This window comes from Myotis yumanensis, unplaced genomic scaffold (genome assembly GCF_028538775.1).
Source record: "Myotis yumanensis isolate MYYU_CA2020_CCGP unplaced genomic scaffold, mMyoYum1.0.hap1 SCAF_9, whole genome shotgun sequence".
NCBI classification, from domain to species: Eukaryota; Metazoa; Chordata; class Mammalia; order Chiroptera; family Vespertilionidae; genus Myotis; species Myotis yumanensis.
This window is the reverse complement of record NW_027223760.1, coordinates 17,663,639-17,690,861: the sequence shown is the minus strand read 5'-3', so window position 1 is coordinate 17,690,861 and position 27,223 is coordinate 17,663,639. Positions and strand designations below refer to the sequence as shown.

The 27,223-nt window shown below is 38.0% G+C and overlaps 1 protein-coding gene across 9 annotated transcripts in view; it reads left to right on the top strand.

Moving 5' to 3' along the window:
* The window catches only part of CADPS2 (calcium dependent secretion activator 2), a 497,767-nt gene that overhangs the window by 242,773 nt on the left and 227,771 nt on the right, over positions 1–27,223 (top strand). For all 9 annotated transcript variants that reach the window (XM_070423807.1, XM_070423806.1, XM_070423804.1 and 6 more), the window contains exon 7: positions 9,177–9,288. In XM_070423807.1, the coding sequence (XP_070279908.1) occupies positions 9,177–9,288 (112 nt within the window). The remainder of the gene's footprint in view (positions 1–9,176; positions 9,289–27,223) is intronic.

Below are 27,223 nucleotides of genomic sequence, written 5' to 3'. Positions count from 1 at the left end.
CTGCAGAGGGAGGCCATGCTCACCCACTGCAGTGCTACCAGCCAGGTAGCCTGGGCCTCCCTCTGTGGGGTGATTGATTGCCCCAAAGAGTTAGGCCCTGCCCACCCACTGCCCACCCACCGCAGCCTGTTGGTCGATGGCCTGGGCCTCCCTCTTTGGGGCAATCATGGAGCCCCCCCAGAATGATCGCCTGCTGGCCGGTGGTCTAAACCTCCCTCTGTGGGACAATCATGGGGTGATGGCCTGGCACCTGACCAGTTGCATCGCACCCACCTTGGCTGGCCTGGCACCAGTGGGTGTCATAGCGTGATTGTCCTGACAGTTGTTCCGCTGTTTGGCCGTTCGGTAGATTTGCATATTACGCTTTTATTATTATAGATGGGGTTACAGTTGTGATTTCATGAGACAGAGTTTATTCTTGCATTATTTATAATTTTTATTTTACCTATGAACATATTGTAAGCCTACTTTTGCCCCACCCTGTGTAACTATGTAGAGTAAGTCCTTTGGTTTTGTTGAAAGCATAAAGTATAATATGTACTTTGATGTCATAAATAACAATGTAATTGATTGGATAAATGTTATCCTCATGACCTAGAAAATCATGCCATAATTTAACTCATTGTTATAGCTATATTGCCTACGGTGTATTAACCTCTGTGATTCAGTTTATATACCAGAAATTGAAATTTCAAATTCTTTTAAATTATGTCAACAGTAATAATGGCAACAAGTAAGGCAATTTTCATAAACACTATTGATCACCCAAATTAAACTAATTTAATTAAATATATAGAAATTTTATTTAATAATATATTCAATATATATATTTTTAAGTTTAAATCTCTTCTACAGATTATTAAAATTGAGGTTGAAGGATGTTTGTTCACAGTAAAATCTTGAAATTCTAGCAAACCTTGGATTTTGTATTGTAATGAATTTTAAAATTTGAACCTTTTTTTTTATTGATTTTTTACAGAGAGGAAGGGAGAGGGAACAGAGAGTTAGAAACATAGATGAGAGAGAAACATCGATCAGTTGCCTCCTGCACACCTCGTACTGAAGGAGGTGCCCGCAACCAAGGTACATGCCCCCGACCGGAATCGAACCAGGGACCTTTCAGCCCGCAGGCCGACGCTCTACCCACTGAGCCAAACCTGTCAGGGCTAAAATTTGAACTTTTGATTATAACGGCTATTTGTCGTAATTATTTTTTCAAGATTTTAGTGTGAACAAACATCCTTCAACCTCAATTTTAATAATCTGTAGAAGAGATTTAAACTTTTAAAAATATATATATTGAATATATTATTAAATAAAACATGTGTATAGTATATATGTGTATAGTATATATTCTTGTGTGTGTGTGTATACAATGCATATTTATTATTTATTTTAAATTAATGGGATATTCAAATTGTTCTATAACATACTTTTATATAATATCATATATTGTTCCTCTGTATTTATTAGTACACATATAGGCTGGACTTAGAAGATACAACTCTCTACCGTCATGGAGTTTTAGTGGTCACCCTTCATAAGCTCATTCATTCTTGTTGCTGCTACTCCTGCTGTCTCTATGTTAATAACGCTCAAATCTGTATCTTCATTTGCAGCCTTTCAGTAAAAGCATAGACCTGAATTTTCAGCATCCTATTGAATCAAACATTTGAGTTTTTCAGTTAGGTCCCTTCACCTCTTGTAGTTTTGACCACAGTAAATGATGTGTCACCGGCCATCTACATTCCCATGAAAATTGTAGTTTTCTTCAACATTCCCTTCATCTTTGGCCTAAGTCTGTCAGTATTGGATAAAATTTTTATGTGCTTGGCCTTAGGAAATGACTTAGAAATCTTGAACTTTTCAGATATCAAAAGCTGCTCTTCCAAAAGTGTCTTCTACTTAGAAAAAGCTTACGACTATCTTAATTGCTCATATTAATCAGAAATGCTATATTTAAAAATATTTTTTATTGATGATAGCAATGGGGGTAGGGAGGGTGGGGAGAGATTAACCTGGGAACTTAGATGCATATATGCATAGGCCATGGACACAGACAGTAGTGTGGTGAAGGCCTGGGAGGAACTGGTGCAGGGTGGAGGGGGTCAGTGGGGAAAAAAAGGGGGGGACATTGTAATACTTTTAACAATAAAGATAAATTTAAAATAAATAAGTAAATAAAAACATTTTTACAGTGGTTAACATTGTTTTTAAAGTGCTTTCAGTGTTTTATTTTTAATCTTCTTTTATATAATAATCAGGCTGTTAGTAATTCTTTTTAAATTTAATCCCCAATTTTAAGTTATTCAATTAAAAAGTTAATAGCCCTGTATATGCATAATAGTGAGGTCTTGTAGTTACTTGGTATATCTTACAAGTCCTATGAATATACCTGTTTTACATGCAAATTGTTTCAGAATGGTTGTGGAGGATTCATGGCCATCATGAGCAGGACAATGACTGATAGCAGGCCAACAGAGACAGGGAAGGGGTACAGCTTTCTTTATGTAACTAAAACATATTAAAACTCACCTGCATCAAGGTAGCTGCATGAGCAGGGACACAGCCCTGTGCCCTCAGTCAGCCAGTCAAGTCCCCTGGCAGCCAGTTCCCAAGAAGGAGTCCCTCTTAAGGAGCTAGTGAAGTGTGCCCTTCGAATTTGTCAGCAAACATGAGTAATGTAAGATAACTGAAAACAGTTCTGACTGTTTACCTTGAATTGGGTGAATCCAACTCATTTTCTTGGGCAAATCCTTTATAGGACAGCAGAAAGAGACCTTGGACCTATTTGAAATCGATTGCAGAAAACTTGGAAAGATTTTTTACTTTCCCAAGAGAATATCTAAATCAGTGCCACTAAATACCTGGTGCTTTGGATATTTAAGTTATGAAGCAAAGCTTTTATTGAGGCACATATTTGGGGGGAATGTTTTATCATGTTAGTCCTTAAAATGCCTAAATTATGAAAATAATTTATCTGTAGTTGGATTGTTTGTTAAAATAATTACAGCATCAAAAATCTTAATAATTATATGTAATTCTTTTATTTAAAAATTTTAAATTATATTTATTGGAGTGACATTGGTTAATATGATCATACAGGTTTCAGGTGTGGGTTTCTATAATACAAGATCTGTATATTGCACTGTGTGCCCATCAACCAAAGCCAAATCTTCTCTTGTCACCTTATATTAGGCCCCCTTTACCCTCCCCCTTCCCCCTGGCAACCACCACACTGCTGTTTGTGTCCATGAGTTTCAGTTTCATATTCCACATATGAGTGAAATCATAGGGTTCTTAGCTTTTCCTGACTGACTTATTTCACTTAGCATAATGTTCTCAAGGTCCATCCATGTTGTTGCAAATGGTAGTAATTCATCCTTTTTATGGCTGAGTAGTATTCCATTGTGTATATGGACCACGTCTTTATCCAGTCCTCAATAGTGGGACACTTTGGTTATTTCCATGTTTTGGCCACCGTGAATAATGCTGCAGTGAACATAGGGCTGCATATATCTTTGCAAATACATGTTTTCGAGTTTTTCAGGTATATACTTAGGAGAGGGAATTCTGGGTCATATGATAGCTCTATTCTTAATTTTTGTATTATGTGTAATTCTTCAAAGACTTTTATTTCTGCCCCTATAGTTAGATCTCCTTATATCATGTTTTCTGTTAAAAAGTGAGTGATGTATTTGGAACTATATGCCATTGTTATTTGATTATTTTAATAACTCCATCTTTGTAATAGAATTATGGTAATTTGGTGAAGAAAGCATCATTTAAAAAGCAATTACTAAATTGGAAATAAGGCAAAATTATCATATGACAAAAGAAGAGAGCATATAACTTTCTTGCATACCAGCAATAGTCAGACAATATAAAGGATACATTACTTAGAATTCCCAAATATAAAATACTATAAAATGAATTTAACACAGAATGTGTAGGACCTACCTAAAGGAAGAAAAAAGTTTAAGACCTAACCAAGGAATGTTAGAACAGATTCTAATAAATAGAGAGATCTCACTTTTTCTTGAATAGAAATATAAGTAAGTTCAGCCCAGTCAACTGAGCATTGACCTATGAACTAGGAGGTCATGATTCAATTCCCAGTCAGGGCACCTGCCCAGGTTGCAGACTCAATCCTCAGTGTGGGCATGCAGGAGGCAGCCAATCATTGATTCTCTCTCATCATTGATGTTTCTATTTCTCCCTCTCCTTCTCTGAAATCAATAAAAATATATGTTTTTTTAAAAAAAAGGCATATAGTAAGTTCAAAATAAAATAACTATTTCCTTTGTGTTCTAATAACACTATAATAATTCAAACAGTATAGCACAACTCAGGAGATAAATCTTTAGGACAGAAAATTCAAAACCAAACCCAAGTTTGTAAGATAATCTTATAAATACATTTGACTTCTAAACCACATGAGATTGGTATAGATGAAAATTAAATGAAACTGCCATTTAATATCATTATTAACTTTCATAAAACTTGAAGATCTAAACTATGGGAATGTGTAAGAAATACCCGTTAATATAATTTTTGGATAAGGAGAGACTCTTGAGGATGTCAAAATCAGACACTATAAGTCAAGTTGATAGAACTGTGCTACCTAACATTTTTAAACTATGCATTTTCAAAAGCCATAAACAAGAGTTAACTAGAAAATAACCAGGTGTGATATATTTACCAGATGTATCAGAAACAGTAAATGTCTTCTCCTTATAACTAGTTCTGTTAAATCACCGATTAAAAGGCAGTCTACTAATAGATAAATCGACAATGGTAATAAAAAGGCAAGTCATAAGAGAAATGCAGATGACTAGTAAAGAAAAAGTTCCCCATCTCAGAAGTAATTAAGAACTGCAATTTAGAACCCTTTTCAATTCTGTATTCGACTTATTATGTATATTTATGGACTTACATCACTGTCTTCCCCACAGTCTGGGCGCATTTAGTGCAGGACCCGTCATCTTGATTTTTTAAAATACCCATCCTTTCCCAGTGCTGGTCACACAGTTGGGTGGATAAAAGGATATAGAGATGGATGAAATAATGTATGTCTTATTTAATTTCCAGAGCTGGTCACAGATAAGGAATGTAGGTTGAGCATGTTTTTTTTTTTTTTTCTGTTTTCGCTTCTGTAGTCATGGATACATTATATGTTCACAAGAAGAATTTTGAGAAGGGATTTGAATGTTTTTTGACATAACTTTTTTACTGTGCATGCTTTTCAACATATTTTCAAACAAATATGCTAGGAATTTTTGAAAATCCTTTCAGGTTGCGATATAAACCTAGTTCTCTAGATATTCTGAGAGACCTGGGAAGTATCCAGCTGTTAAGAATGAGGGAAACAAGCCTGTTTATGATGTGTAATGTGGGGGAAGGAGCAATGATGAGAGAAAATAAACTGCTAATAGGAACAAAATAGAATGCAAGGCCAGGGTGGGAGGTATATGTTACTGTGTATAATAATGAAATTATCATCTCTAATCTTGTATTAGAATATACGTTCCAAGACGATAGAGACTGTGGTTGCTGGCTCTAGAATAGTGATGACTGGCCCACAATGAGGTTAATAGCTTTTTTTTGAAAGAATAAAAGGTCCACATGCAGCTTTGTGCCCTCTTTATTGGTTTTTTTTTTCATGTTACATCACATATGGTTTCACATCACCTTTACAGCCATCATTATAAGTAGCAGCAAAATATTCCATTGTATGCCACATAATTTACATAATCATTCCCTTACTATTAGTTGCTTGCTTTTGCTGTTATACACAATGCTACAGTGAATATGTTCCTGCTTACCTTACAGTCTTTTCAATACTCAGGATTATTTTGTTAGGACACATTCCCAGATACGATCTTACTGGATCAGTAGACATGCACATACATTTTGGCTCCTGACACAAATGTCCAGTATCCTTTATGTAATCCAACACATAATTCGCATCAGTTGTTTCCGTTGGCATATGAACTACCCTGTGTTGTCATAGCCAGGAAGTCCTGCTGTCCTCATCAAGGTACTTTGTAGATATTTTATTCATCTGAAGATTTAGAGTGGAAGTCTGAACCCTCATAAATAATACATAAATAGAACTAGAGAAAGGCACTGTATTTTGAGTCAAAGAAAATTGACAGCAAGGGTAATGTATTCTTTTATCACATAATACAGAGGAAAGAGTAGGAAGATAATTGCTGCTATGAATTCCTTAAAGTGTTTAAACATGTCAATTAAGTAGAAAACAAGGAAAGATGGTGGCGGATACTGAAGATAGACATGTTATCTTCTTACCTTTCTGGGGGGTTGGGGGGAGAAGGGCTTTGGCTTTTTAACTCATTCATTATAGAATTCACAAGCATTTTATAGCTATACATTTTAACTTTTATTTTTCATAGGAGAAACTGTCAATGTGGTGTCAGTTTAAGTTTGTAGCCTGGAATGTTTACAAAGACTATTAATTGCCACTATATTTATATTTATGTGCCCCTTTAAAACTGCACATTTTTGTCAAATGTCAGTAAAAACTTAGTCTGTTTAGCGAAGATCTGCCAGTACCTTGTACCTAACGCCTCCCCATCTGAAAGCACGTGACTGAGGCCTTCCCCACAGGAGCTGGCCATTAGTATTGCATGCTCTTGACTCATTGGTTCCAGACCTTGTAGGTAAGACTGTTATAGAGTACCTGCTGGGTCCTGTGATACGCACCTGTTTCCTGCTTTCATTGGCATATTGGTTTGCGGAATGGATACCCTGGATTCCCTTCCAGGTTCGACATGACTGATGACTTCCTGCAAATTTTAGCCAACTCTCTGTTTTCTAATAAATTACTGTCCATATTTGCAATGTGTTGATTAGGTTATTTGTGTGACTTCTCTAAGCTGGTCTGTAACTCTGACATATGACTCTAATTTCACCCTTCCTAGCATAATGTTAGTTCTTTAATTTTACACAGGTCCAGTTATTGAAAAATAACTATAGCCCTGGGATTGGAAAAGGGAAACAGTTCACATGCAAAGAACATGGTTGCTATTGAACATTTTTACATCACCAAATAGACAACAAAAGTTGAAAAAATATAAAGGGAAATTAACAAAATCTCTCTTGATGGAAGATTGTAATAGTTCTACCTTGCTATATAAAGGATACCAAAAATGAGTAAGAATAAAGTAGAGATATAAACAGCAGAGTTAACAAGCCTGATCTTATGGCCGGCCATACATACAACATTGTACTCACAATGGAGAATACATATTCCCCCTCAAGTACTCACGGGAAGATGCGCGCGCACACACACACACACATTTTATTGGGGGGGGGAGGGGAATTATATATATATATATATATATTTTTTTTTTTCCACCACGTGATACCAAAGCAAGAAGAATATGCCATTGGGATCTACTCGAGTCTCATCCAGATTGCCTGGCTATATTCAAGGCTTCAGATTCTACACACTAATGGAGAAATTTATTTTTACTCCTGTTTAGCTCTACTTTTCTCAGACCATCTTAATTCTATGAAACGGCAAAAGAATCTTTGCTAACTCCTTTCTAGAAGTCTAAAGTAGAAATTAAGCTGCTTTCCCAACCTAATTGAATCTCTCTTTCCTCTGGCATCTGATGCTAGTTTAAAAACATCAAACTGTATCTGGATGCTAGTTTCTTCAGTGGTTGAAATGGCCTCGGGTTTACTGTACACATATTGTGATATAACTTAATTGGAGAGGAAGTAATCGCCATTATTTGTTAAAGTTTTATTATACTTCTCATTTTTCTGAGTTTCTCTAGCTTTCTGAATAAGGTTTATAAAATAAATTTAGATAGTTCCATAAAAATGCTAAATTGTTTGTTTTTTTAAACCATATAAACAACACAATTGATACTTTTATTAGGTGTCTTATTTTAACAGAAAGTTTGACTTCATTAAATCTCACTTTTTCTTTCTCTTATGTATATTTTTTCTCAATGGCATTTTCTTCATGCTGTACTGAATCTCATGCCTATCTGTGATCTCTGAGAGTTATTGATAAGATTTTTTAATATCAGCTATGTGCCAGTTAAATGGGTAAATATGCTAGAATGAATTGGTGTGTGGTAAAGATGAAATGCCATTAATTAAAAGATAAGCCAAGAAAACATGTTTTTTTTATGATGATGATTTGAAAAGCCAGCTGTTGGCAGACTTACTAGTATCCCAATCTTAGGAAACTGTACTGGGAAATTCACAGAAAAACACTCATTTTTGTGATGCTTATTTCTTTCTCTTTGACCAGAGCTTTAAAAATATCAGGTAAAGTAATAGGCTTGAGATAATTAACTTCACTTTTTAAAATATAAATAAAATATCTAGTAAAGACTTTTCAAGAAGAGATGGGGTAAAATCCTCAGTATGCAAAAACACTTTTCTGGGAAACAGCCTCTTACCTGAACAAACCCTTAGTATTTTCCCCCGGCCATCCTATAGAATAGCAGCCTATGTGGTCGTGACACCTCATGCTGTAACGAGTGATCACCAGGAGGCTGCATGCGCGGTGAGGTGTGCATGGGTGGGCAAGGGCTTGATGCTGCGTGTGGTGTGGAGGTGGGTCCCACGGCTCCGGGTGGTGAGGCCAGAGGTTTTGCGGCTCCATGCAGTGCAGAGGTGGGACCCCCGGCTCTGGCCTACCTCTTTGGGGCAATCCATCAAGGAGTCCCAGGTGGGTGGGCAGGGCCTACATCTTTGGGACGATTGATTGTGGGACTCCCGCACTGTGAGAGGGCACAGGCCAGGCTGGGGGACCCCCCCAAAGTGCACGAATTTCGTGCACCAGGCCTCTAGTACATAAATAATTGTGTTGTATTTATATTTGAATTAACCAAAGAATAGATTTTAATAGCTGCATCTGCTCTGCTTTACCTTAAGCTAAATTCTTATCGCACACCAGTTTTGTATTGTAGTTTACTAATTTTCGGAATGGCTGAATAATTATTACAAGCTGTGAAGCTTATTGTTATTTTCCTTCTTGATTGAGCCATCTGTCAGACACAGAAGCAAAGATAAAAATCTCATTGAGCCACCAAAGATTTGTATCGCTTAATATGTCTTCTGAGGAGGCACATTTATCTGGGGGAAAAATAATGCTGCATTTCAAAGGGAATTGTTTTTCTTCTTTGCAGATGGGGAACTCAAGGAGATTTCACCACCACCCATCCCAGGCCCGTGGTCAAAGTGAAGCTCTTCACAGAAAGCACTGGTGTCCTGGCCCTTGAAGACAAAGAACTGGGAAGGGTGAGTTGTGACCAGCTCTGTGTGTTCAAGGTCATACAATTTTAACTTCTTTTCATTCAGAGTCATTCTCCAGGAGCCCATCTTGCAGCTCTAATGTATTAAACGTAATTGTTGATAACGTAGTGTTGTGATAGGCTTTGGGTATGTAAGGGGTACCTGTAAGATCATAGTCACTGACTCGAGTCATTCTTCTCACACAAGTCCTCTACAGGCCAACTTGTACTTCGTGGTAAAAGGTAATTCTCATTCAAACATTTCTGTCCATGGGTTAAAGGCATCATCTTTGTGTTTGAAGTAATCTGCTCTTTATGTTTATTACGGTTAGACTAATTACGGAACTCTCTTACATGTATTTTTTCTCTTTTATCTCACCCTAACCAGGTTGCTTAGTGGTTAGAGCATGGGCCTGCAGACTGAAGGGTCATAGATCAGATTCCATCAAGAGCACATATATCAGTTGCAAGCTTGATCCCCAGCCCTGGTTGGGGCTTGTGTGGGAGGCAACTTATTGATGTGTCTGTCTCATGTCAATGTGTCTTTCTCCGTCCCTTCTACTCTCTCAAAAAATCAATGGAAAAATGTGCTCGGGTGAGGATTAACAACAACAACAAAGAATGGAAATAATAAACATATGTGTAAAAAAAACAAAACAAAAAGCAAATGTACGATGGTGTATGCTGTTAATTATGGGGGAATTGTCACAGGTATATCAGAACTTTCAATACCATCTTTGCAGCTTTTCTGTAAAAAATTATTTCAGAATGCAAAGGTTGGTTTTAAAAAGATTTATAAGAATAAGGATTTAAAATTAAATGTTATTAAAATATTTTTAAAACACTTTACCATATATATTCTAAGAAACAAGTATTTTCTTACACTTCAATTCCTTTATCACACCTAGGAAATTTAATATTTATTCAATAATATGTGCTAGTCAACATTCAGAGTTCTCTAATTATCCCAACATGTCTAGAAAAGCTAGATTCCCTCTCATCCAGATTACAGTCAGGGTCACATCTCTTTTTTTTTTTTTTGTCATGATGATGAAATTTTTGAAGAGTTTGAACTAATTTTGTAGAATGTTTTTTATTTATTTTTTTTTGTTTGTTTTTTTTTGGTTTTTTGTTTTGTTTTGTTTTGTTTTGTTTTGTTTTTTTTTTTAGGAAATAACTTTTAATGCCTTCAGTCTTAATTCTTTTTTTTTTATTTTAATAATTTTTATTTCTTAAAGTATTACAAAGAGTATTACATATGTCTCCTTTTTTCCCCCCCTTGACATTCCCCCGGCCCCTACCCCCCCGCCCCCCCCCCCCCCCGCCCCGTGTCTTGTGTCCATTGGTTAATCTTATCTGCACGCATATAAGTCCTTCAGTTGGTCTCTTAATCCCCCCCCCGCAACCCTCCCCAGGCTTCCCACTGTAGTTTAACATTCTGTTCAATGTTGCTCTGCTTCTGTATCTACCCCTGTTCATCAGTCCATACTGGTCCCCTTTATTTGTCCCAACCTCACTGGAGTAGTCTCAACCTCACCAGGGCCATCTGAGCCTCACGGGGGCCGTTTCAACCTCACCGGGGCCGTCCCTACCACACGGGGGCCGTTTCAACCTGACCGGGGTTGTCCCTACCACACCGGGGCCGTTTCGACCTGACCGGGGTCGTCCCTACCTCACGGGGGCCGTTTCAACCTCACCGGGGTCGTCCCTACCTCACGGGGGCCGTTTCGACCTGACCAGGGTCGTCCCTACCTCACGGGGGCTGTTTCAACCTCACTGGGGTTGTCCCTACCACACCGGGGCCGTTTCGACCTGACCAGGGTCGTCCCTACCTCACGGGGGCTGTTTCAACCTCACTGGGGTCGTCCCTACCACACCGGGGCCGTTTCAACCTGACTGGGGTTGTCCCTACCACACCGGGGCTGTTTCAACCTGACCGGGGTTGTCCCTACCACACCGGGGCCGTTTCGACCTGACTGGGGTCGTCCCTACCTCACGGGGGCCGTTTCAACCTCACCGGGGTCGTCCCTACCACACCGGGGCCGTTTCGACCTGACTGGGGTCGTCCCTACCTCACGGGGGCCGTTTCAACCTCACCGGGGTCGTCCCTACCACACCGGGGCCGTTTCGACCTGACTGGGGTCGTCCCTACCTCACGGGGGCCGTTTCAACCTCACCGGGGTCGTCCCTACCTCATGGGGGCCGTTTCAACCTGACCGGGGTTGTCCCTACCACACCGGGGCCGTTTCGACCTGACCAGGGTCGTCCCTACCTCACGGGGGCTGTTTCAACCTCACCGGGGTCGTCCCTACCACACCGGGGCCGTTTCGACCTGACCGGGGTCGTCCCTACCACACAGGGACTGTTTCAACCTCACCGGGGCCATCCCGACCTCACCGGGGCCATCCCAGCCTTACCGGGGAAACAGGAAGTTTGGCCCTCTGTCCCCTGCCGGCGGCTCCCCACTAGACAAAATCTCCAGGCGTTCCTGGTGGTTGAACATCCAGCACTCCTGCCCTCCACCAAGTGCACAGACTGCCTGTCTGCTGTCCCCCAGCACCCCACAAGAGACTGGGACCAGTGGGCATGTTTGTGCGCTTGCTGGTACAGCAGTTCCACAGTGCCGGCCGAGTCAGGCCCAGTCCTGGCCGGCCCCGGACCCGACTCTGCCCCCCGATTGCGTCCCTCCCAGATGCAAGGAGCTGAAATCTGCAGCCTGCTGGGATGGGCTCTGTACTTGGTGCCTCTGCACATCCTACTCAGTCTCAATGCGCTTCTTTCTATGCGAGGAGTTGAAATCTGCAGTTTGTTGGGTTGGGCTCTGTACTTGGTGTCACATCCTACTCAGTCTCAATGTTCTTTCTCTCCTTCCAGTTGTAGAGCTTCCACTGGGCCAACTTTCCCATGGTTCTGTATGATAGGTGTTTGTGCAGAATGTTTTTTATTCAGGACTTGTTTTATTATTATTTTTTCATTATTAGATTGAGGTTAACATTTTTGGGAAAAGCACTACCTTTGTGATGTTTTGTGCTTTTTGTTTTAATTGTGTCATATCTGGAGTCAGTTAATGGCAGATTATTTTGAGATTGATGGTAATTAAACATGATTTGATTAGTCTTTGTTTTCTGGCATTTGAGTTATCAGACTCAGCCTATACCCTCCCTGCCCTCAGCCTGTAATCAGCACTGGCACCTTTTACTAATGATGGAATTTAGAAACCAACATTCTGTGTTTCATCAGTTCTGGTAAAGAAATTATATATATATCATGAGTTTCCTGGTTCCCCACAGCATCGATATACTTACTCATTTTCTGTCTTATAATACATACAAAATCCTTTCAGAAAAACCACAACAGTTCAGAGCCAATAACAAGCTTACAAAGTAAAGGTCAGCATTTCTTTACAGATTTTTTTTTTTTTGTCCTTAGAATATATTCCAGTAAAGGTATATGTCTGATTGCTGTGTCAAAAGTCACTTAATGCAATGGAAGATAATAAGACTTCTTATTAATATTCTAGCGAGTGAAAATAAAGAAATTGCAAGTTTAGTCATTATGGGGATTTTCGTCAACAAATATATTAGATAATAGTTTTCCCCTGAGCAACTAACAGGCTTATTTAATCAGTTTTCCCTGCTGAGAAAGTTTGACTCCACCGAGCTTTTAACTGTCATCTGGAGGTATTGCTTCTCTGGATCCCCACCCCTTGTCTATAAATTGAGCAAGGTGAAATAAAAACTCTCTGTTGTCATTGCTAGTTCCAGTTCTCTATCATAGTATTGGTTTACCGATTATCATTACTGCTTACCATTGGATCCGAACCCCATTTAATCCTCTTTAAGGCTGGTAGTAACATTCCATCCTATATAATAAAAGCCTAATATGCTAAGCATCCGGTCATACATTCAACCAATCAAAGCATAATATGCTAATGATATGCTAAGGCCGCTCAACGACTCGCTATAATGTGCACTGACCACCAGGGGCAGACGCTCCTACCGGTAGGTTAGCTTGCTGCTGAGATCCGGCCAGGCCAGACACACCTTGGAGCCTTCCCATGGTCCCTTCCCAGCTGGCCAATCTCCCACATCCCTCCCCGGCCCCATTTGTGCACCAGTGGGGTCCCTCAGCCTGGCCTGCGCCCTCTTGCAATCTGGGACCCCTCAGGTTTCGGCCCGATCCCACTCATAGTAGGAGTTGCCTCCTTGTTGTCAGTGTGCTCCCAAAAGGGGAGCGCCACTCAGCCAGAAGCCTGGCTCACGGCTGGTGAGCTCAGTGGTAGTGGCAGAAGCCTCACCTGCCTCCGCGGCCGAGGGCTCCCAAACTGTGAGAGGGCGCAGGCCGGCTGAGGGACCCTCCTCCCCCTCTGACTGCATGAATTTCATGCACCGGGCCTTTAGTGTTTAGATAAGAAAAATGAGAATTGGAGAGGTTAAAACCATTGTGTAAGTGCAAAAGTCAGGATTTGAACTCAGCTTACCTGACTCCAAAGTCTGCATCCTACAACAATTATTAAACATGACACCTGATAAAATGAGGACATTTGACAGTGTTTTAGAAATTGTGTTGTGAGTGTAGGCCAATTTAATGTCATGACTTAAAGCAGGAACCAAATATAATTTAAGCTAAAGTCATTTTACGCATAGCCATTTAATATACTTTAAACCATTTGAATCTTATTAGGGTTCTCCCTGGCTGCCAGTGTCTTTTTATTTCTGTGAGTGCTTCTCAACTCCGTGTGCAGATAAGAACCGCAGTGGGGAGTATTGGAAAAGAAGCAAGTTCTGGGCCCACATTTTTTTTTTAGTTGATTTGGGGTGAACTCAGGAAGGAGTTCTCAGGAGATACTAATGCACATTTAGGATTGAGAATTGCTGCACACTGATGCTAATGTGTAGCCAGGGTTTAGAACTGATAATTAATAAGGATAAGAAAAAGTCTATCATAGCGTATAGTTTTGTGAAATGGTAGCACAAAATTAGATAGGCCTCGGCTGTGGAAGGTTGTGTTTTTTTGGCCAGTGCTTGACATGCAGATTATGTTTGTAGATGGCAGATGCCAGTACTTATTTATGGAAATGGAGGTGGCATATGGAGATTTTTCATCTGAATTGGCTGCCAGCCCTCCACCAGGTACTAAGGGAATACCTGGAGGCAGAACGGGGAATATTTTATATTATGGGCTTGTCCTACCAGGTAAGCAGTTGACCAGCCAAGCACCCAGAATTCTAAGGTTTATCATAATCAAGATAATTTTGTCCCAAAACCTTGAAAAGCAAGTTTAGCCATACTAACGTAGCCCTACAAAAATTTAAATAATGATCCCACAGGACATCTATTTGTGGGCTAGGCAATTTCCATTGAGAATTTCAGAATGAATTGTACTCCCCGGTCGGTATTTAACTTGCCAAAAGGTATTCTTGAGTACAAAATGAATTTTTGAAATTTCTTCCCAAATAACTTTTTACTTTTAAAAGTGTTGCTAAGAAGACATTCTTTCTGCCAGTTGTTAGAAAAATAACCTATTGTCTGTTCATACACTCGGAGTTCGTGGCCTTGGTACCACCTCAGCATACCCAGAAGGAGGCTGTTCTGCCTCCCTGAGGATGGAGAATCATGCAAATCAGAGAATTTTTTTTTTACAGTGAAGAGGAGACAGAACATACACTTTTTTCTAATTTGATTAAATAATGTTTCAAGATAGCAATAAGCTAAGTTTGTTCACCTCTTAGACATTTTGAAAGTAGTAATATTTTTAAAACTTTGGCTTTCATTTTATGTATTTGGCTTGTCTTTTTCCTTTTGAATACGTATACTTCTGTTCAACATATCTTAATCTGGAGATATTCTTACCTAATAATTGAAAGGCACAGTCATTATGCTTCTTTTACAAATTAAATACTACCTTGAAGCAGCAGGTAGTGGTTAATTTCAGATACGTTTTTAATGGTAAGTTAAATTAGCCTTGCTGAATTTATTGTTCTATTATGATGAACTATTATCTTTCAAGCAGCTTGTTAAATCTTAATGTAGTAAGTAATAGCCCATATTTTTTCCTTTTTCATCAAATTGTTTCTTTTGTTTGCTTTTTTAAGCATCAAAGGAGAGTCATCTGAGGAGTTACCAGAATAAGCATGATTTTTGTTTCTGAAACTTGACAAGAGAGAAGTGATGTAGTAGTGTTCAAATATTTGTCTTCTTGGGAGGTTTGAGAAACTATCTTAGAAAGTCTAATTGACTGGCCATTCTAATTTTCTTTTTCTTGCTCCTCTTGTGTTTCTGAACTATGTCTTTTTAGTTTTTCTCATTTATATGGTTCTAGTTAAGTTGAATTCTCAAAAAAATAATTCTCATTTTTGTTAAAATTTTTAGGAGTATATGAATTACTTTACCCAAATGCAGCATATTTGACTGAATACCCCATACATATAATTGTGTAGGAGCCATAGAATTAAAAACATGTATCTGATTGCCTGTTTATATATGCAGTCATTGTAGAACTTCTAATTTCAACATATAAAACAAAAGGTAAGGTATGTTATTGAATAATTAAGCATCCTAATTTTTCACAAATAATGAAACAGTTAAATTCATAAAAATTACCTAAGACTTTCCTTAACTCAAACAGACAAAGCTTATATTTGAGGATTTAATAAAAAGTTTCCAGCATTTTATGAATGTGATTTATCTACATACTAGAGGCCCAATGCACGAAATTCGTGCAAGAGTAAGCTTTCCTTCCCCCGGCTGCTGGCACCAGCTTCCCTCTGGCACCTGGAACCTGGGTTTTCCGCCAGCCACCAGCAGGCACCTGGGACCCGGGCTTCCCTCGCAGCCCCGGCTTCGTCCGGAAGGACATCCGGTCTACTTAGCATATTTTGCTTTTATTATTATAGATGAATCAAAAAAAGCATTAGAGAAGCTACTGGTAAAATCATAGGTATTTTTCTTCAGTTTTAAAGCAAAATTTAATATTGAATTTCATTGAAATAGCCAGCACTAGATGACTGCCAGTTTAGTCAGTAAATTAATATCATTTGCTACAACATAGAATGGAAATTCATTTGCATTTCATATATGTCTCATTTAGCTTACCATACACAGTAGACTTTCATTTTTATAGTTCTAGCAAGTAGTGTAACTTTTCTGAAACTAAAAATCACAGAGAAGGTCTCCTTCCTCTAATCCTTTCATGTAGCCATTTCTGACAAGAGTTTGTTGCCATATCTCAGAAGCCATGTGGGTGACAAGAAGCAAGACCATGCAGGTGAAGGGTCAGAGATAATTCGTACATAGTGCATGTTTTTTTGAAAGATTTTTTTCTAGTGGCAATGAATTATGTCTGGCTCATTAGTAATATGCTGTGAAGTGTTAGAGGAGGCTACTTATCATTCTAAGTCTGACTTTGAAGGAAAGGAGATCTTGACAACTTACATCAGTTCCTCAGAGAGAGGTGGCCACCATCCTCACTGTAGAAGTAGAGGAATGCATTTTCTTTTTTTTTTTTTAAATATATTTTATTGATATTTTACAGAGAGGAAGGGAGACCGAGAGTTAGAAACATCAATGAGAGAGAAACATCGATCAGCTGCCTCCTGCACATCTCCTACTGGGGATATGCCCGCAACCAAGGTACATGCCCTTGACCGGAATCGAACCCGGGACCCCTCAGTCCGCAGGCCGACGCTCCATCCACTGAGCCAACCCGGTTTCGGCAGGAATGCATTTTCTTAACTTTCTCACCACTAAAGAAGGGTGAGCAAGTTATCAATAGGCATCCTTTGTGGTGGGTCCGTGTGGGTGATTATAGTAGAAGTTGATATTTCAGTTTCCTCAGCACGATAGATGGAGCAAATGTTAGACATATATTCTGTACTAATTAATCCTTTATTTCTAATAGGTGGATTATAATGTTTCTTTATGATTTTAATTTTTCTTCTCCATCAACTGGTACTGATCATTTTGAACATATTTTTGCATACTTATTTTCATCTGTACATCTTTGTTGAAAAATCTGTTCACACATTTCCCCCGAGTTTCGCTTATTCTTAAGTTTGGAAAGACCATAATACATTGTTTTACATATCCTTTATCAGATGGACAATTTATAAATATTTTTCTCCTAGAGTCCAGCTTGTTTTTTCATTAACAGTGTGTTTCAAAGAGCAGAACTTTTTTTTTTTTAAATTTTGAAGTCCAATTTGTGAGGTTTTTGTTGTTGTTGTTGTTTTTTTCATGGCTTGTGCTTTTGGTGCCATATCTAAGACATCTTTGCCTGACTCAAGGTCAGAATTACCTTTTGTTTTCTTCTTAAAGTTTTATAGTTTTAGATTTTTACATTTATATATTTCACCCATTTTTGGTTAATCTTTATATCATGAGCTACATGTAGATCAAAGTTCACTTTTTTATATATGAATATTCAGGTTTTTTATACCATTATTGGAAAGGCTTTCTTCACTGAATTTCCTTAGCACTTTTGTTGAAAATCAATTGTCTATCTATTTGTGGGTCTATTTCTGCACTCTCTATTCTGTTCCATTGATTTGTTTTCCTGTCTCAATGCCAGTAGCATATCACCATGATTATCTTAACTTTATTGTAAGTCTTATTATATTAAGTAGTGATAGTTCTTTAACTCTGTTTTGTTCTTCCTCCTTCCACCACCAACCTCCAACTTGTTTTGCTTATTCTAGGTCCTTTACTTTGCCCTATGGATTTTAAAATCAGTTTGTGGGTTTCTACAAAACAACACCTAGTGTGATTTTGATTGTGATTGCATTGAATCTGCAGATCAACTTGGGAATTGATCAACAAAGAACAGTTTGTCTTTTTCCAAACAAACAACTGCAGCCCTAATTTGCCCACAGTACAGGGGTGGGCAAATTAGGATTGTAGTTGTTTGTTTGGACAAACTCTGTTCTTTATTTACACACAACTATAAACCTACATTTTTCCATCTTATATATCCCTCCATTTATTTAGGTCTGATTTCATTTCTTGTAGCAATGCCTTAATAGTTTTCAGTGTACAGGTTTTGCATTTCCTTTGTTAAATCTATCACTGAGTATTTCATGTTTTGGATGCTATTCTAAATGGTATTATTTTATTAGTTTAATTTTTAATTTGAACTAAAATTGATTTTTCTGTATTGATCATATATCCTCCAACCTTGCTAAACTCCTAGTAACAATTTTGTAGATTGATTGTTTTTTCATAGGTAATATTGTCTACAAATAGTTTTACTTTTTCTTTTCTAATCTTGGTGCTTTCTTTTCATTGCCTTATTGTGTTTACTAGAACCTCCGATGGTATGTTGAATAGAAGTGGTAAAGGTGGAGATCCCTGTTTTGTTGCTGGTCTTATGGGAAAAGCATTCAGTCTTTCAACGTTATGTTTGATATTAGCTGCAGGTTGTTGGTAGATCCCTTTCATCAGGATGATAAAGTTCCTTCTGCTAATTTTTATTTAACTTATTTTGTCTCTGATCTTTATTCTTTTTTATCTACTTTTGGTTTAATTCATGATACTTTTTCTACTTTTTAAAGTAAAAACTGAATCCACTGACTTGAGAAAAATCTGATTTTCTAATATTTAGTACTATGAATTCCCACAGTCCATATGAAACAACTGTGATTTCTTCTGTTGTTCAGTAGAGTTTTATAAATGTCAAATAGGTGAAGGTATTGTTCGTATCTTCCATATCCTTATTGATTTTCTGTCTATATTTTAAATCAGTTATTGACAGAATGGTATTAATTTCTGAGTATAATTTTGTATTTGTTCCATCAAAATTTTTTTTTGTATCTTAAGGATCTTTTATTAGGTGCATAAATATTTAGGACCAATATTTTCTCTTAATTAATTGACTGCTTTGTCATTGTGAAATGACCTTCCTGCTCCCTGGTAATATACTTGACTTTAAATTTATTTTAGCCACCCAAGCTTTCTTTTAAGTAGTATCAGCCTATATCTCTTTTCATAGTATAATTGATTTATTTCTTTATATTTAAAATATCTTTGTTTTAAATTTGTTATTTTTTTATTTTGTTCCATCATCATTTATCCCCTCTATGCCCTCTTCCACCTCCACCCACCCCCTGCCCCCTACAATCACCACACTGTTGTCCATGTCCATGAGTTCTCTCACTTTTTCTTTTTTTGCTTAATCTCTCCACCCAACACCCTCCCCAAAAAAGCAGTCTGCCTGCATTCTACATAGGAATCTGTCTCTGTTTTGCTCCATAGTTCAGTTTATGTCATTAAATTCCACATATGAATGAAATCATATGGTACTTATCTTTCTCTGATTGCCTTATTTCACTTATCATAATTTCTCCAGGTCCATCCATGCTGTCACAAAGTGTAAAATTTTCTTTCTTTTACGGCAGAGTAGTATTTGTTTGTGTAAATGTACCACAGCTTTTTTTGTCCACTCATCTACTGATGGGCACATGGGCTGGCTTCCATATATTGGCTATCCTATATAATAAAAGAGTAACATGCAAACTGACCCTAACAGCAGAACAACTGTGAATGACTGGCCACTATGACACACACTGACCACCAAGGGGCAGATGCTCAATGCAGGAGCTTCCCCCTGGTGGTCAGTGCACTCCCATAGGGGGAGCTCTGCTCAACCACAAGCCAAGCTGATGGCTGCCAGCACAGCGGTGGTGACAGGAGCCTCTCCCACCTCCTCAGCAGCACTTAGGCCTGCTCCCTGCTGGTAAGTGGACATCCCCCGAGGGCTCCTGGGCTGCCAGAGGGATGTCTGACTGCCAGCTTAGGCCTGATCCCCTCAGGGAGTGGGCCTAAGGCAGCAGGTGGTCATCCCCCAAGGGGTCCCAGACTGCGAGAGGGCACAGGCTGGGCTGAAGGGACCCCCCCACACACACACACAAGTGCACAAATTTTTGTGCACCAGGCCTCTAGTTGTAAATAATGCTCCAGTGAATATAAGGGTACATATATTCTTTCAAATTAGTGTTTCGGGTTTCTTTGGATAAATTCCCAGAAATGGAATTGCTGGATCATGAGACAGTTCCATTTTTAACTTTTTGAAGTAACGCCATATTGCTTTCCACAGTGACAATCCACAGTCTGCATTTCCACCAACAGTGCATGAGAGTTCCCTTTTCTCCACATCCCCACCAACACTTATTGTTTGTTGATTTATTGATGGTATCCATCCCTGCAGGAGTGAGGTGATATCTCATTGTGGTTTTAATTCGCTTTTCTCTGATGATTAGTGATGTTGAGCATCTTCTCATATGTCTAATGGCCATCTGTATGTCCTCTTTAGAGAAGTGTCTATTCAGGTCTTTTGCCCATTTTTTAATTGGATTGCTTTTTTGTTGTTGTTGTTGAGCTTTATAAGTTCCTTATAAATTTTGGATATTCATCTTTTATCAGATGTATCATTGGTGAATATGTTCCCACATTCATTGGGTTGTCTTTTCATTTTGACAATGGTTTCCTTTGCTGTGCAAAAGCTCTTTGGTTTGATTAGTCTCATTTGTTTATTTTTCCTTTTGTTTTCTTTGCCTGAGGAGGTATATCAGAGAAAATATTGCTATAAGACATGTCTGAGATTTTACTGTCCATGTTTTACACTAGGATTTTAATGTAGTTGAGTCTTAACATTTAAGTTTTTAATCCATTTTGAGTTTATTTTTGGGTGCAGTGTAAGATGGTGGTCTAGTTTCATTTTTTTACACGTATCTGTTCAATTTTCCCAGCACCTTTTATTGAATAGACTATTTTTAGTCCATTGTATATTTTTGCCTCCTTTGTCAAATATTAATCGAATATATAAGGCATGGATTTATTCTTGGGCTCTCTATTCTGTTCCATTAATCTATACGTATGTTTGTTTTTTATGCCAGTACCATACTATTTTCATTACTATGGCCTTGTATTGTAGTTTGATATCAGATAGAGCGATTCCTCCAAATTTGTTCTTCTTTCTCAAGATTGCTGTTGCTATTCTGGGTCTTTTGTGATTCTATACAAATTTTTGAAACATTTGTTTTAGTTCTGTGAAATACTCCATTGGTATCTTGAAAGGAATTGTGTTGAATCTGTAGCTTGATTTGGGTAGCATGGACATTTTAATCATGATAATTCTTCCTACCCATGAATCAGGTATATGCTTCCACTTATTTGTATCTTCCTCAATTTCTTTCCTCAGTGTCTTACTGAGACACTGAATTTTCTGAGTACAGCTTTTTTGCATCCTTGGTTAAACTTATGCCTAGGTATTTTATTCTTTTTGAAGCAATTGTGAATGGTATTGGTTTTTTAGTTTCCCTTTCTGATAGTTCATCATTAGTGTATAAAAATGCAACTGATTACTGGATATTTATTTTGTATCCTGCTACTTTACTGAAATCATTGATCAGTTCTAGTATTTTTTTGATGGAATCTTTAGGGTTCTCTATATATAATATCATGAAACCTATGTAATTTTTTAACCAATGTCACCCCCAATAAATTTAATGAAAAAAAGGAATATCCACCTTTATTGTCTTTAGCACCTGTACCTAAAAGCCATCTACTTTTATTCCCTGCTAGTTCTTATTGCATGTGATCTCTGAGTCCAAAAAATAAAGTCCTTGGTCAAAGGCACCAGATTCTAATTAGCTGCCTGTTGAGTATCACAAACTAAAAAGCTTGGAACCTCTTTCTAGAAGACATTGATTCTTGTTTTGGCTCTGCCGCAAGAGTTATGAGGGCATGAACAAGTCACTTAACCTATCTCTCCGTCTGCCCTGACCTTTATTCCCCACCACTCTTCCATATTATCGCATATTTTCTGAATTCATTCTATTCTTTGGAGCACTGGAAATGTATCACCAGTATTTCTCAACCTCATACTCTCCTTTCTGTCTTCCTTTTTCATTATTTAAATGACTACTGACTAGTTTACTATGTAATTGCAAATTGGAAGGTTTTTCCCGAGTCTTACCATTTTGGCAAATTGTTAAGCTATGATTATTATAAGATCCATAGATTTCTTTTACAAATGAAGAATAAGAGTTCATTTTCCTTCTTCAGGGTGGTATTTTGTTTTTAACATAAATAACAATACTTATCCATAAATTAGTCAATCCTAAAACATTTTGCTATGCAGTTGGCTAGTTCATGTCAGTTTCAGGATGCAGCTGAAGTTATTAAAATTTAGATACTATATGTAACTCCCTCCTTCCCATCTTTCCATCATGTATTACGGATTGACAGAAATAAAATTGACTTGGCTTTAAGAATTCTTATATGGTACTTAATGACCAAAGAGTAAGAACAGTGTCAATTTAGTTAACCTAATATTTGTGAAACAACTAATGGAATAATGTGTGGGATTAGGGAGGGGATGTAAAATTGAAGGTTATTGCTATTCTTAATTTATTGCTGAGGGGAATCAATCAAGAATAATAAATAGGTTTTTATGTTTAGATAAGTCTTTAAAAATACAGATGTAGCTGTGATGGAATATATGCTGCATCCAAGGAGAAATATGAAATTGGTACCTTACAAGCAATAAAACTGATATGTGAAGATGAATAAAGGCCAGTACTTTTAATTGAGTCATGACAAAAATACAATGACAAACCTGAATATGTCTTTCAAAATCTTCAAAGGAAGACTTTGAAATAGAATAAATAATTCTTTTTTTAAAAATATATTTTATTGATTTTTTACAGAGAGGAAGGGAGAGAGATAGAGAGTTAGAAACATCGATGAGAGAGACATCGATCAGCTGCCTCCTGCACATCTCCTACCGGGGATGTGCCCGCAACCCAGGTACATGCCCTTGACTGGAATCGAACCTGGGACCTTTCAGTCTGCAGGCCGATGCTCTATCCACTGAGCCAAACCGGTTTCGGCAAGAAATAATTCTTGATCATTTGGGTATATGGAATTTGTTAGAAATATATGCATTATTGTGTTCATTCTAGTAACCAAAATATTCAGCCTCATTGTTCATCTATCTACAAATTTTTATATTCATGATAAGGAAATTAAAAAAATTGTTTAAGTGAAAAAACTTAAAGTGAGAAAAAATTTTTTTTCAAAAGATTTCATATAAGCAGAATGCTTTAGGAATGTGAGAGAAATCATCTCACATACACATAAAAACATATAAAACCTTGCATTAAAGTAATCAGACAAAGCTAATGATAGAAATGTGTATGTAAAGATAACTTTGAATTACACATTTAGTGGAAATATCTGAAAGGTAAATTTAGTGTTTTTTATTATCAAATCTCAGCTTTTAGTGTTCTTTTATAATGTAGTTTCAGCTTTTATTGTTTGTGTATTAGTTTCCTATTGAAGATTAACAAGTTACTAAAAACTAGTGGCTTAAAACAATACAAATTTATTGCCTTACAGTTGTAGAGATCAGAAATCCAAAATGAATCTCAGTGGGCTAAAATCAAGGAGTTGGCAGAGTTGTGTTCCTTTCTGGAAGATCTAAGAGAAAATGTAGTTTTTACCATTTTCAGCTTCTAGAAGCTGCCAGTATTCCTTGGCTCATGGCCCCCTTCTGTTTCCAAAGCTTAGCAATATTAAATAGTTCTCACAATCATTCCAACACTCACTCGTCTGCCTTTCTTTTCAATACCTAAGAACCTTGTGGTTGGATTGGGCCCACCGGGAACATCTAGGTATCTTCCCATTTTAAGGTCAGCTAATTAGCAACCTTAATTACATCTGCTACCTCGATTCCCCTCACGTCAAGTAACATATTCACAGGTTCTGGAAATTAGGACATTTGGGAGACTTATTCTACCTATCACAGTCCAGGAACAGAAAGATGAGAGTTTCATAAATTTTTAGAGACTGGTAAGTAAATGGCATCCGAATTCTGGCATTTACTACTGTCATTTTCCAAATTTTGGCATTACTTTAGTTGGCAGGCCTTTTTCTCTTTTTACTTCAGTGAAATAAAAATTTTACATTTGCATTTTTATTTCTAATTTCTCTAAATATCCATCCATTCAGTCAGTCAAGCAACTAACCAAGCAACCAAAAAATAATGTCTACTATAGTATATGAAGGGAACCCTGGTGAAAATACGGCTTAATTAAAGATACTGGCTTAAATTACCCTATGAACCACAGAATAGCTTCTGCCCTTAAGTAGCATACTCTGCTAACTGCATTCCAAGAGCCCCTTCATATGATGATTGATTTTTAAGCAGAGATGTCAAAAAGGTTTGGGAATAATTTTATGCACCTTGGTTGTTCTTTTCCATGGCTTTTCCTCAGTCCCCATCATGCAACTAACAAAACTTTTAATATCTGTCTTTTAACAAACTAATGCCAGAAAAAAAGCATATAATTAAGACAATATGTTCCCTTTTTTTTGTTTTTACTCAGTTTCTTTTTCTTCTTGTAAAAGACCTCATAAAAATGTACTGTGTACTTTGTGTGGTTCTGTCAGGTCAGGAAAACATTTAGTAAGGGGTTGGAAGTTTGATCAATTTCATATTGTAAATTCCAGGATTCTTCCCAGCTTTCAAAATAAAGGAAACAGGATTTAGCCCACTGACAGTAGGGTTGACAGAAGACTTATTGCTAATCTTTCAGTATACAAAAGAGCATTGTGTTAGTGAGAGTGAGCAGGTGTTCTTTGTTTCAACGCAGTAGGACAGGAAGCGTTGATATTAAATCAAAGAAGTAATTTAAGCAACCTCAAGTGAATTGAACACTGGAAAATGTTACTAAAAGGGCTGCAGATTTCTCTCAGAAAAAATCATCCAATTTATCTTTTCCATACACTGAAAATATAGGGACTCTGATAGTGGAAAAAATATATGCTAGTTTTTAACATCCTATATAATAAAGAGCTAATATGCTAATTAGACTGGATGGTGGAACGACCTTCCAGAACAACCAGTGGACGGGGGTGGAGCCGCAGCTGAGGAAGCCAGGACTGTGAAGGCCTACCCTTGCAAGAATTTTGTGCATTGGGCCTCTAGTGTGCTAAATAAAAATTTACTGAAATGAAGTAAATTCAGTTAGCCCTTTCACAACACATACTCTCTCAAGGAGGTACTCAAAAGTTTCATAAGAAACAGTCACTGTGAATCTTTGCTAAACTGTAAAAACTCTTGTCAGTTGAATGAGAAAGAGAAAGATGTAAACCGAATCAAGGTTTCTCATAGAAATACCTATACTCCTCTGGAGAGATGGTCACTTGGCCATTTCCTTAAAATACCCTGTGTCTCAAGGATATCCGCTTGTCAGCAAAAATGATTTTTAATCACAAATCGAAACAGGATTCCAGCTAATAACATTTTTCTTTCCTTCTTTCTCTTATTTTAAGGATGTATTTTTAATGCCAATTCATCTCTTACTTGAATGTTAGAATGTCTGACCACACACTGAGTCTTATGACTCCCACAGCTCAGTAGAAGGGCATTATTCTTTACTTAAAAGTATGAAAATTTGATTGTCATTTATTGGCTTAAAAGCATCTTTTGACTGCATGTTATGGGATGACATACAAACTCCTTAACTAAACACATTCTTTTACAGTCTATTCCTAGACTTCTTTATTGGTCTCATCCGTCAGTACAACCTTCTCATTTCCTTAACCTCTTCAACCTACCTGGTCATATGCTCATTCTGCTATGGCTTTGAACACAAGGTTCCTTCTTTCCAGCTAAAGTGATCTTGTCCATCTTGCCCAGTCTTGCTCATGTAAGAATTAAGTGAAGTCTTCCCCTATTCCTCAAACAGATTTCTTCGTCAAGCCATTGTAGTCTGACCTCACCTAAATTTTCTCTTGCTGGAGATCTCTCGTGACTTCTCTTTTAAGCCAAGCAATAGCCTCCCCACCCTGACTGTGCTTGACCATTCGGCCAGTTTCTACTCCCTGAAACAGAGCCAACCGTGAATATAGTGGCCCACAACCTCCCAGTTTTTCATCTGCTTTTCCTTGGCCTCTGGTCTCAGTTATAGAGTTCTTTTCCTTTTCCTAATCCTTAAAAGCTATGTTCCACAGGGTTCTCTCTCCTTACCTTTTGATGAGATAGAGAATTGGCATGGCAGAAAATGTAATGAGCATTTGCATTGGTTCAAGTTCTTTTCATGGCAAACAGTGGACACTGACTGAGGGTCAGCCCAGGGAACAAAGAAAGAGCTGACCTGTCTGGCTTGGAGGAAGGCGTTGAGAACTAAAGGTAGAGCTGAGAATGTCAGCATCAGCATGGTGTGCCCTTTTCTAGGGCGCCACTCTTAGAATGGTTCCGTAGCAATGGCCCCATGTATTTATGTCTCAGGCCCTTCCCATGTGTTTGGCTTTGTAAATCTTAAGTGTTCTTTTAGGCTCCCAAATGAGTCAGACATTCTTCTATGTGAGTCTGTCCTGATTCCTTGAAGAATTGCTCATGGTACTCATCTTTGAGATAGAATTGTACCAGATGTGTTTCTCTATTATTTTACTACTAGAGGCCCGGTGCATGAAATTCATGCACAGGTACGGTCCCTAGGCCTAGCCAGTGATCAGGGCCAATCAGGGCCTTCTGGCTGCCGGCTGGGGCCTTCCTTTGTTGTGCGTCGCCTCCTGGTGGTCAGCTCACATAATAGCGAGCAATCAGACTCCGGTCTCCAGGTCAAACTCCCAAGGGGACACTTTTCATATTAGCCTTTTATATATATAGATAAGACTACAGTGCAACTATTTTGCTTCCTCTCGGCTGCTTATGGGAAAAGGCAGAGAATAGTTTACCTAGCTCTAGAACTCATCTAGCCCCTCTCAGTTCTTCTAGATTCTCCCCCCCCCCCCCCACTAGTTTTTTAGTTTTTCAGGTCTTTGTTAAAATTCAGTTTATAAATTTAGAAAGACGTATTTATAGGTCACAAAGTTCAACTAATTTTATATCTACACCAATGCATGTGATTTGACTTTAAGTAATTTATCTAAATAGGAAGG